The 12,633-nt window shown below is 40.1% G+C and overlaps 1 protein-coding gene across 4 annotated transcripts in view; it reads right to left on the bottom strand.

Annotated features, from left to right (window-relative positions):
• Positions 1-12,633, bottom strand: part of tcf3b (transcription factor 3b) — a 35,365-nt gene that overhangs the window by 17,723 nt on the left and 5,009 nt on the right. For all 4 annotated transcript variants that reach the window (XM_054738965.2, XM_015957228.3, XM_015957230.3 and 1 more), the window contains exons 2-3: positions 11,837-11,932; positions 11,481-11,553 (exon numbers count right to left, since the gene is read on the bottom strand). In XM_054738965.2, the coding sequence (XP_054594940.2) occupies positions 11,481-11,553; positions 11,837-11,890 (127 nt within the window). In that variant the 5' untranslated portion in view covers positions 11,891-11,932. The remainder of the gene's footprint in view (positions 1-11,480; positions 11,554-11,836; positions 11,933-12,633) is intronic.

Genomic DNA, 12,633 nt, shown 5'->3' on the forward strand with positions numbered 1-12,633 from the left:
ATCTCTGAGCTTTGGTAGATCATCATCGCTTTATAATCCTTAACGATCTTATATTGTCAGATCGCACGGCCCTAAGCTTAACCACATGAATATCACAATTTAAGTAGATTGTTGAGTGCAAGCAAGATAAAGGAAGATGACTGCTTACTATTCATGGCTGGGTAACAAAGTGAGAGTTAAGTTGTTAAAATAACAAGACTTCCCTTTTTACAGGTTCGATCTGACAGAAAAACACTCAACCTGAACTCAAAATGACCCTTTACTTAATTATGCAGCAATTTAACCATTTACATAAATTAAATAGCAATTATATAAAATACATTCCAACATAATCTACAAAAGGAGAACACATTATTTTATTTCAGGATGCAAACACATATTGTTTCTGACTATTTTAACATTAAGAATAATTTGTTTTAAAGACAAAAAGCGGATTTCTTCTATAAATATAACAGATGCTGCAATAATCCTAACTATGATGGTAGAAATTATTTCCTGAGTACAAAAGAAAAGCTAATGCCAAACAGAGACAAATGTTTATTAAGAATAAGTACCAGCTAAATTTCAGCAACACAATCAGACACGTTAAAATGACCAAAAACCATGAGCAGTCTGGTATTCAGACACAGTACGAGGCGCAGAAGAACATAAAGAAAAGGGTGAGTAACAACAGATGAATTCTCTGGAGAACCAAAATGCATTTCTCCTCCCAGCATGCAACACCCCTTTAAGGTTAGCTAGGCTATAATTACACAGAAAGATATCGGGAACAGACAGACAGCCTGAGTCACTCGCCTTGGTGAGCAAAAGCCAGGCAGATACGTTGAACAAACTTGCAGACATGTCTACGTTTTTACAGGAACACTGCCCCGGGCAACTCTAACAGAGCACGCTATTTGTCTACTCGACTTCTTCCTTCCCTTAGAAAAGTGAGTCACACAGACACAAAGCATGATCCCAGATAAAATCTCCAGAGAGTCAACACCGTTAATGAAATACTGAACAATATACAATAATACAGCCCTGCTGTTTTAACCCTGTTAGTCACCAGGGACTTCTCAAACACAATGCACACTAAGCCATGAACACACATGGCTTATTTTATATTTTAACATTTTACGACTGAGATGATCTACATTTCTAACAACAACATGCAGCAGGTCTTCCCATTTAAACAGATAATCTACTTGATACTTTACTAGTTTACGCTTCTGAAATTCAGAAACACATTTACTCAAAAAAATGAAACTTTCTAATGCAAATTCGTATCCTTGCTCCTCTTCTGCATTTCTGCCCATATCCTCCTAAAAATACATTTTAGAACTCTCAGTTTCTCATGAGTAAAAAATGAAAGTGCAGAGACACTAACAAAGAAAAGAAGAACGCCAAAGAGAGCCGTTCCCCTCATCTACACATGAAAAAATTTCACATATCTCAAAATTAAACTATGCTGGGGAAAGGGCATCAATAACTAAAACACAGCAGCTGCCGGAAGAACACAGCTGGACTAAGTACAATTCTTAAGAGGGTTAGAAGATTTTATACACTCTAGGGTTGTCACGGTAACCGGTATAGCGGTAAACCCCGGTAAAAAAGTTGACAATAAAAATAACCGTCCAGTTTTTAAAAAACTAAATTATCTCGGTGGGTTTACCGTGGCCGCGGTTTCGGCGCGATGACCCTTACCAGCCACCGTCGCTTCTGCTGAAGTTCCCGCGGCGCGCACACGCACTTTTTAGTTTGCAACGGCACCAAAACTTTGAAGCTGAAATAATGGCCGAAGGAGGCGACGGCAGCGCCCAGGACATCCATCAGCCCTCAAAGAAGACTAAATTGGAAGTATGGGCATATTTGGGATTTCTGAAAAACGCTGAGGGACAGTTAATAGAAGACGGCTATCCCGTTTGCAGAACATGCAGGAAACAAGTGTCTGCAGAAGGCAGCAACACTTCAAATCTCATGGCACATCTGTGTGACGATCACCCACGTCTCCACAGCCAGTGCAAGGTAAGTTAACATTAGCATTTTAGCTTAAATGCATGACGCGAGGACTTTTGGTTGAGGGAGAATGCAACGAGTCACTATATCCTGCAGCCGCAGCGTCCTCTGCCAGCATTTAAACCGTGTCACGGACACCCTGTTGCTGGATGAAGCATCTTATTTGTTGATGATGAAGAGAAATATACAATTAGTTCCTTGTCATGGATTTGTTTACTTATTCAATGTCATTTATACTTGAACATTTGGATTTGATTACATAGTGTAGTAGTTATTTTAGTAATTTGTTTAAAGTGGCTATTTATTTTAAATACATATTTTTTAAGGTTGACTTGTACAGTGCTCAAGTCAAGTGTGGACTGGAGTTTTAGATTTTCATTTTGATAATGAAGAAAACAAGTATATGAGAAAACAAGTGGTGTTACTTTGATTTGTTTACATATTGTTTATGTTTTGAATGTTTGGATTTGTATAATTTAAACCTGCACTGACTACTGTAACATGTTCCAGAAAAATAAGCTGTTTGTTCCTTTACTTGTGAAAAGTTGCACTTTTGCTAAGGCTTTGTGTTATTTTAGCTTTAATAAACACTGTTAAACCTTTTCAGAACTATTTCAGTTTGTGTAGAACAGGACTATCAATGCTTTCTGAACATATGCAACACCGTTTAAAAAATACCGCGATAATACCGAAAACCGTGATAATTTTGGTCACAATAACCGTGAGGTTACATTTTCATACCGTGACAACCCTAATACACTCATTGACTTCTGTGTAGACTGAAAATGACCCTATTTGAAATCTAAATAGGATCATAGAATAAACAATACAATGTCCATGTGAGCATTCTGAATGTTACATATTAAAAACAGAAATGTAGGTCTTGACACTAGGAAAATTAGTGTAAATGTTAAAAATCACATTTATATATATGTGTGTGTATATATATATTAGGGCTGCAGCTATCGAATATTTTTGTAATCGAGTACTCTATCTAGAGCTGAAACAACTAATCGATTTAATCGATTATAATCGATTATTAAAATAGTTAACAACTTTTTTAGTCATCGATTAGTTGTTTAATAATCATATTTTACCGCATAAAGTCTATTTTTACCACAATCTGACATCGGTTACAAGCTGTTAAATTTGCCGCCAGTGTGTGGCAGTAATGAGCCACTGATCTACCAGTGGAGCCGTAGAAGAAGAAATGAGCCAATGAGTGCCCTCGGTTTTCATGACGTATCACGTTACTGACGCTCATCTTGCTGTGAGAGATGGCGGAACAAGAGGAAATACGGAAGAAAAATAGAAGCGACAAAATTTTAGAGAAACCCCGGACAAAAACCTCACGAGTATGGGAGCACTTCACTAGATGCATTGAAAAGGCAAAATATGCAAAAACCATCTAGCATGGCACGGAAGCACGACGTCCCTAAGTGAACATTTGAGACGAAAACGTGGGGGCTGAGGAAGAGCACCGCGGTCAAGTGAGCCGTCATTTGGAAGAGCCAGCCCGGTAAGTAACAGAAAATAAACAAGCTGGACTTAGTGTTTTAGCTGAGTTCGTTATAGTGGATGTTAAACATGTTTTTTTGCCGCGTCAGTCTGCGGTGTTCTACTTCTGATTGACTAGATGCAATCGTGAATCTCCTCCGTGTTGTGAATCATGCGCTTGCCAAATTTAGCACGTCTGTTTATAAGAATGTTCTAGTTAAGAGAAAAACGGCACAAACCCATAACTATGTTTCTCATTCAAAAAAGGACAACTCCGCGGTGAAAAATATACAGACGAGCTGTGTCCAGGTGAATATAACGCGGCATAGTTGTACGCTTTCAATTTTTAAATACAGGAGAAATTCAGAAAAAGTCATTTTTTTACTATTAAAAGGCTGTTTTACTATCTAACGCTGTAAAACGCCTCACAACACATTTTTATCATGTTTCTTAAACAGTATTACACAAAATAATCATTTTTCACATTTTTCTAGCTAATTTAAACACTCCCGACTCAAAGTAAAAACCTCATGAGCTTCTTACTTAGAGCTTTTTAATAGTAAAAAAATTAGACTTTTTTTCTGAATATCTCCTGTTGCGGGCTATTTTGTAGAACGTAACCCTCAAAATAAATGATCACTGTATATTGTTAATTAATTCAAATAATATAATATTGATTTAGTGTTGTAGTGTGTGTGCTGCTTTATTTTATATGTGTACTTATTTCAGTCTATTTGTGTTTCTTATGCAGAAAAAAAACAAGCAACGATGGACAACTACATGGGGAAAGAGACACTCACCACCCAGCAATTCATACCACTTACAAACTCTATTCTAAACATGCTGGTAAAAGACATGAGGCCACTATCCATGGTGGAAGGAGCAGGCTTCCAGCTAATGCTAAAAAATTATTCTGGACTGATATTTTGCACTGTTTAGCTCATTTTATACTGCTGACTGTGTTCATGTGCAATAAAATAGATTGCAGTCAACTGCACAATTCTCTTATGTTTTTTTTTCTTAACTGAAATGCATCCATCACTTGTATAGGTTAAATAGCTAAACAATAACAAACCGATTAATCGATTAATCGAAAAAATAATCGACAGATTAATCGATTATGAAAATAATCGTTAGTTGCAGCCCTAACTCTATCGAATCTTTTTTTCGATTAATCGAGTACTCTAATAAATTACCCTTTTGTGTTTGTAAACCATTATATCATATATTGATGAGCCAAGATGGCGCCGAGTATGGCTGCCTCGTCGCGAGCTCCACCAAGTTCCAACATTACACGCTCCATACTGTACATTAATGCCACTGTTTTGCACATACCAACCTCTGTACATTTTATATCTCTTATCTTATTGTTTACTTTATTCATTTGTATACTTAGATTAGCCATTTTTATATTTTACTTGTTTTTACATTACTGTATTTTTGCACAACTCTGTTGCTGTGAAGCTCGCACACAAGAATTTCACTCGCATGTACTGTACCAGTGTACCTACACATGTGACGTGACAATAAAAGTGATTTGATATCAAATAGCATGCTATAATTATGAAAGACCTCTTAAAATGAGCAAGCAATTGCCAGTTATTCTTCAAGTTTTATTCAAAATTAGTTTGCATAACTTCAGCACTTCAACTTTACTTCACAGTAGGGCTGCAACAAACGATTATTTGGATAATCGATTAATCGGATGGGGTCTCGACACGATTAATCGATTAATCGGATTACATGGGGAAATTTTTAAAAACTGCTAGGGAAACGTTATTTCTCTCCTTCCTTCACTTTATTTAACACAACATTATTAGAAAACAGTTCAATAGCAGAAAAACAACATGCCATCACCTAAATTGTCTTATAAGGTGTATAGACAGAGACCCTAAGCTACATCTATCTGTGACCTAAAATGCTTGGTCCAAGTTAAACAGCTTAAGGGCAATTCTCATCTGTTTTGTTTGATCTCATCTGTTGACATTTATTTTAAATGTAATTAAACATAGGCTGTGAATTAATCAAAATTGATCATTATTTCCAAAAATGACTGAAAAAATACCAAATAAAACAAAAGTAAATGAATGCCATCCTCCTTGCGATGATGCCCTGGGCAACTGCCATAAAGTCACATCAAGAAATGCTGCTGATCATTCCAATGATCCCAAATAGACTCACATTAGGCCACATGAAAGCAACTGAACCCAAAAATATATTAACCAGTATATAACTGCACTCTCACACAACACGCCTGCAGCAACAGTTAGGACTCCTCCCTCCCTTTTAAAAGCGTTTTTGCTTCTGAGGACATTGTGGTTGTAAAACCACATGCTAGTCTGGCCCCGGTGTGATCAACCAGTTTCTGCGGGAATGTGACGGCAGAACCAGGGCCAGATTAACACTTTGTTGTACCCTGGGCAACAATATTCAAGGGCTCCATCATCACGACCCGAGGATCACCATAATGTGGTCACATACAGAATATTTTACTGTAATATGCAGTAAATATACTCAATACTTGAATGCCTGACAACACGTAACCCGCCCAGAGTAACCTTTGACCCACCTCGTGTGGACTGACCAATGAGGAGAGGGTCTTAACTTGAGGCCCTCTCTTTATTGGTCAGTCTGCATGAGACTGACTCTCAACTGACATTCAGTCGTAGGCAGCGAAGCGTCTCTGTGCAGTGCAAAAGCCCGGGTGGACAGTTTGTTTAATATAGGGTGATCATATTTCCATTTCCAAACAAGAGGACAGGGGATCTGTGCCTATGACGTCACACTATGGCAACGCCACACAAACCATGTTGGGACCCATTTTTTGTAAGAACTAAATTAATATCAGATTCTGCCAATAAAAGGGCTCTAAAACAATTCATATGTAAATATTTTGCATATTTAATGCAAAATCTAATTTTTCTGCTTTAGTGCTGCAACAAGGTTTTATTAATAATAAATTATTATACCTTTTGTTTTACTACAGCATCGGTAAGCTTCCTGTGCACAGATTATTAAGGGTGCTTGTTTCAGCTGTGAGATTAGACGATAGGATCAATGAAAAAATAAGTTGTCCCGCACTCCACGGAAACTTTCAGAGAATCCACAAATAGTGGCTTTCAAATGGTTTTGTTACTTTTTGCAAGTTTAGAAAAGAAGCAGATGAGACAGCATGTCTGATAATTTAGTTTTTCATCTGATAATATTAGAACATGTCAGTAATGTCTGAGGGGCTTTTATAAACACCGTATAACTAACACTACTGGAGAGGGCATGAATTACACAGAGGCTTCTGGGGAGCCCAGTTATTGGGGGGGGGGGGGGGGGCATTTTGCCTTGGCCCCCAAAATGTCTTGAAACGGCCCTGGGTGTGTGACTGAGTTTTGAAGGTGATCTGAATTGTATCAGATGTGTAAATATGACATGTGTATAACTTATTGTTTTTTACTGGTAAAAACGTGTAGTTTACCTACATTTGACTTTTCAACACTTTGTTGTGTTTTCTTGTTTTAATTTAACTATTTTCCTGTCCTGTCTGTCTCTCATCTTCCTGCATCTCCTCTTAATTGTCCAGAAAATCTGTTGCCTGGATTCTTACCTTTTCATCTCATCAGTTACTTTTGAGCAGATCAAAGAGATCTCCTGACCGAAAAGCGCAGAGCGGGTTTTCGATGCTGCGTGAGGTGACATCACCACAGCACAGGTGATGAGCTCCGCAGTAGCGCGCTTCAGGCACAAATAAGACAGAAAATAGAGAACATGTGCAGACATGAACGATCGTGTGCTAATTATAGTTTTTTGGTTGCGCCACTTTGAGAATGGACCGTGCGCTGGAAGCAGCTGCCTGGATCGCTGCGCAACAATGCGGAACCGGTTCGCAGCAGCGCAAGTCTGCCGGCTCTCCCTCGCGCTGATCTGCCGGTACCGGCTCTCCCTCACGCTGATCTGCCGGCTCTCCCTTGCGCTGATCTGCGGCTCTCCCTCGCGCTGATCTGCGGCTCTCCCTCGCGATGATCTGCCGGCTCTCCCTCGCGCTGATCTGCGGCTCTCCCTCGCGCTGATCTGCGGCTCTCCCTCGCGCTGATCTGCCGGTACCGGCTCTCCCTCACGCTGATCTGCGGCTCTCCCTCGCGCTGATCTACGGCTCTCCCTCGCGCTGATCTGCGGCTCTCCCTCGCGCTGATCTGCCGGTACCGGCTCTCCCTCACGCTGATCTGCGGCTCTCCCTTGCGCTGATCTGCGGCTCTCCCTCGCGCTGATCTGCCGGCTCTCCCTCACGCTGATCTGCGGCTCTCCCTCGCGCTGATCTGCCGGCTCTCCCTCGCGCTGATCTGCGGCTCTCCCTCGCGCTGATCTGCCGGCTCTCCCTCGCGCTGATCTGCGGCTCTCCCTCGCGCTGATCTGCCGGCTCTCCCTCGCGCTGATCTGCGGCTCTCCCTCGCGCTGATCTGCCGGCTCTCCCTCGCGCTGATCTGCGGCTCTCCCTCGCGCTGATCTGCCGGCTCTCCCTCGCGCTGATCTGCGGCTCTCCCTCGCGCTGATCTGACTTGCTCTGGTCTGCGCGCAACGGCGGGCGGGAAGGGGGGGGCGCTTTTGGAAGAGTTGTGCGACACAACGAATCGATGACGCAATTCGTTGCCAACGCTTTTAGTAATCGATTTTCATCGAATTTATCGATTCGTTGTTGCAGCCCTACTTCACAGTAAACAAATGCCTGTGCAAAAAATAAGTAAACAACCTGAGCTGATTTTCCCCTCGCGTGAGAATCTGCTAGACTGCAAGCCAGACAAAAACTAGGAGGATAACGCTGCGAGCGGCTGCGGCCCAAACAGAACCAGAACCGCTCACGGCGCAAACAGCTCGCCGGCTGTTTTCCTATAAACACACGTCCGTTTTAATTTCTACACTTTTTTTTCTCACACTAACAAGGATTGCCAAAAGCATGTTTGCTGTGGTTTTGTCAAATTATACTGATCACAAAACATTTATTTACTTTCTTTCGTTTTCCTCCGCCACTCATAAATACCCGTGTCCTCCTGCAGCGATCCCGAGGGACAACAGACATCAATAACACAATAGAAAGTCCGACATATTGTGTAAAAACTGCTATTTTTTTTAGCACATTTTAAGTCCGACGTGTTGCTACCAGACGTACGGTGTGAGCTGAAACTGAGTGCTACAAACGAAAAAGTCGCACAGTGTCCGCAGAATATATAGAAAAACAGGCTAAAAAGCATTATCTTGTAGAGGCTCTGAGTCCGCTTGCAGAAGTGACATTTACAGGTGCTGCAGCACGGAGGATGTGGTGTTGTGGTAGGCTAAATCCATTTTACAGTATTTATACTGGACTACGTTTTCCGCCTTACGACGTGAAAAATGGTCCCACACCTTTGACATTTTCTGTCTTTTTCGCACTCCACCGGGGTTCAAGTTATTAAGAGAAAGTTAAGTTATATTCGCTACTCGCGTGTGCATTCAGTCCAGTGGGCATGTGCGTCACTTATTTCGGTCCGGGTGAAACATGACCCCGGGCGATTGCAAAGCCATGAATTAATTGAATATGAATTAAACGAATCCTCGAGGCAGAGAATTTGACTCGAGGATTTTTTGTACTCGAATTATTCGAGGTACTCGAGGAATCGTTTCAGCTCTAATATATATAGTTTTTTTTATTTTAGGGGTGTAACGGTTCACTTGCATACCATTTCGGTTTATTTTTTCCATTCCTAGGCGAGTTTCCGCACGGTCGCTGTATTGCGCGACGCATGATGGCTGCATTCTCCGTTTAAAAAATTTGATCTGCAAATTCTGATCAACGCCTTTCTGTAGGGATGTGTATTGGTGAAATTTTGACGATACGATACGAATCGTGATACAGGGGAGATGATACAATGTAATGCGTATATTCAGTCAGATGACATTAGCAATTTTTTAGACTGAATTTATTGTAGGAAAATTCAATAAACAGTCCAAACTGATGCGTGACATGTTTAAAATGAGGTACCTAAACCATAATAGAGGGATTTCCATTTCAATGGTGGAAAGAAAACCCACCGTACACTGCTGCCAACTAGTGGTCGGCATTTGAATTGCACCAAAAGAAAAGAAAATACACAAATGTTTGCATTTAAATTCTTCCAAAAATTAGATACATGGCCTTTGAATTTTGATATAATATCAGGATATATTGCAATTTCAATATTTTCTTACATTCCTTTGTGACAATGAGCCCATCATTATTAGGGGCTCTGCACACGGGAGGCAAAATCGCCTCTCCTCCATTCATTTTCAATGACACGTGCGATAATCGTGGGTCTCCCTCCTACTAAGCGAAACGTGAAAAACGTGCATGTGAAATTTTGCACTCATGCACGTGTCGTGCACAGGCGACCCAGCAACGCGATCCCAGAAAGTTGAAATAGTTTCAACTTTTCATCGCTGTCGCTCGGACGAGGACCAATCAATGGAGGTTTCACTCACAGACCAATGAGCGGACAGGATGTTCCATGCATCTCCGAGCAAACATGAAGGAGAAGTTGATTATTATTATGTTTTATATAGTAAAATCAGAAGTAAGATTTCACATAACTCTAGCAGCACCTTGTGAAACATCATATCTACTGCTTTTTTAACTTTGAACCGCTTAAAAAACCTTAATTCCCTCCAACCTGACACAGCCAAACAAAACAACGGAAGTTTCGATTTCGCCATGGAACAGAACGCGCCGACGGCTTTACCGCTGGCAGCTGCCGCGGATCACCTCCCGTGTGTCAGGTAATAAAAGCGACAGCGACAAATTTCGCTGATGGCGGTCGTTTGTCGCCGCCCGTGTGCAGAGCCCCTTAGATGAGTCAGTCACATTCATTAACCTCAGACTTTAGTTTTTGTCGCTTTCTCTATTGTGCATTAGAGGCTAACATTAGTATATGTTAAGTTACCATCGTTAGTTTTTTAAAAGGCTTAGGTGGGTGCTAAGAAAGAGCCAATAAAACTGGTTCCATGAAAGTCATCAACACTGTTCCTGCTGTGCAGATGAACAAAAGAGGGGGGGGCACTTCCACTAATAGTTACAAGAACTATGAAAAGGTTCCTGTGGTCCAAAAGCACCCAATGAGTAAGCATCAGACTGATAACATCTACGCTCCATTGTAAGCACACACCTTACCCCAACAAAAGAACATGCAAGTAGCTTTATTACAATGAAACAGAGCTCCCTACACCCCACCCAGCAACAGAACCTCTTGTCTTTTATCTTACCCTTGAATATTTTATCTTTCTTCGACTAGTGAAAGATTTAATACCCCTCTAAAACAAAATGCAGCATATAGAGGTTTGTCTAAATATATCGAAGCTGGACTAAAAATGGACCAAAAGTACCAATAAAATAAATAAAAGTACATTTAGTCGGGAGTATGCTACGGCCGTTTTGCTGATACAAAGTTACAAAGATGCCTTGAAACTTGCTTTAAGTTTTCTTACAAAAGTAGACAGCTCTAGGTGAAAATGAGTTATGTGAAAGAAAAACCTAGGGTGTGATTTTGTAGGACAAGGGAAAAGACTTTTTCACAGAGTAAGCAGAAGAGATAAATTGGGCTGTTCCCACCAACCACCGTGCTCTGCCTTTGTCTTTAAATGATTGAATGGCAACAGCTGAGAAGGTGAGGGAAGGAACACCTGTGAGGCCAAGATGAGGGAGTGTAGGGGAGAGGACGCTTGATCTACATAACAACAAACAAGTCTGAACTATTACTTGTAAACTATATAGTAAACTGAGAAGTGAAACTTAAATCATGGAGATTAGAAAAAGTATTTCTATTACAACTAAAAAGCAGCTAAAGAAAGAAAAAAAAGGTAGTGAAGCTTACTAATGGTTCAAACAGATTGATTTTAAGAAATTCACAAAGGTCTATCATAAAACAATAAGTTCACGATTTCTCACTACCTACAATTAAAAAAGGTAATGAAACAAATTCTTCCTTTCTTACCAGGACCTCCAAACTGACTGCTGGCGAGAGTAGTTGGCCCATTTTTACCATTTGAAACTGGAGGTTCAAACATCTGAAAAAAAAGAGGAATTGATTAAATGTGTAAATGTGCTCTTCATTTAAATATTTAGAAAATAATTTGTAAATCTTTAATCTTGTTTAACCAACAGTTACAGAGAACATGAAGCAATTTGTTCAGTCCAGCTCTTGCTTTGGAACAAACTCCCCATTAACTATAACTGTCAATCATTCATGGCTCAACCTCACTGACAACAGCTGCAATTAAAGTCACAATAATTTGTCGATCTCTGAACATCGGTAGAATTAATGACGGGCAGTCATTGGAGAAATCTTACCGCGCTAAAATCCAGCAAGTCGCTGAGCTCCTTGTCTGTCACCACTGCAGCCATTATCTGCTGCTGTTCACTGGCCCTTTCAGTCTCAGCAACAGACTGCAAGTAGAAGTAGAGAAAGTTCGGAATTATTTGGTGCGATGACAAGCAACAAGGCACCATGTTTTAATTTGGTGAAGATCCAAACGTTAAGTTCTTATAAATGAACAAACAGCTTTGTAGAGCTCAACAACCAAACTTTCTTTTTTCTTTTTATTGAAGTGTTTTATTCTATAATTTTGACAGTAATGCAATAACTTCTATTTCTATTGAAAAACTGTTAAATGTTACAAATTAGTCACTCAATAATGTTTTATTTGTAGTACACAGAACATTTGTTTTGTATGAAATCTTAAAGTCACACACTTTGAATTTTTTTTTCTAAAATAATAGTGAGCAATGTCATTTAAGATCACAGATAACCTAAACAATCATTAAACTATTTCATGGGTTTTTTTCTGTCCACAAAACTGACGAACATGTATTTCTAATCATGCTGGCCTGTTATATTGGTGTTCTTAATGCATAATATTAGGTGACTTCTGAACAGCTAAAAGAGGAGCTTTAGTGAAAAATAAAAGTGTCTGAATGCTCTTGTAACATTACACAACCTCTCCCCAAGAGACAATATGCACTGATTCTAGGGCTACCACTATTAGTTGACTATTTATATAGTCGTTTGTCGCAGCCCTAACTGATAGTTTTGGATTTAAATTGAGTAACTGCAGAAGAGCGCAAAGCACAATGAATCAAAAGTCCCC

This window comes from Nothobranchius furzeri, chromosome 11 (genome assembly GCF_043380555.1).
Source record: "Nothobranchius furzeri strain GRZ-AD chromosome 11, NfurGRZ-RIMD1, whole genome shotgun sequence".
Taxonomy (NCBI): domain Eukaryota; kingdom Metazoa; phylum Chordata; class Actinopteri; order Cyprinodontiformes; family Nothobranchiidae; genus Nothobranchius; species Nothobranchius furzeri.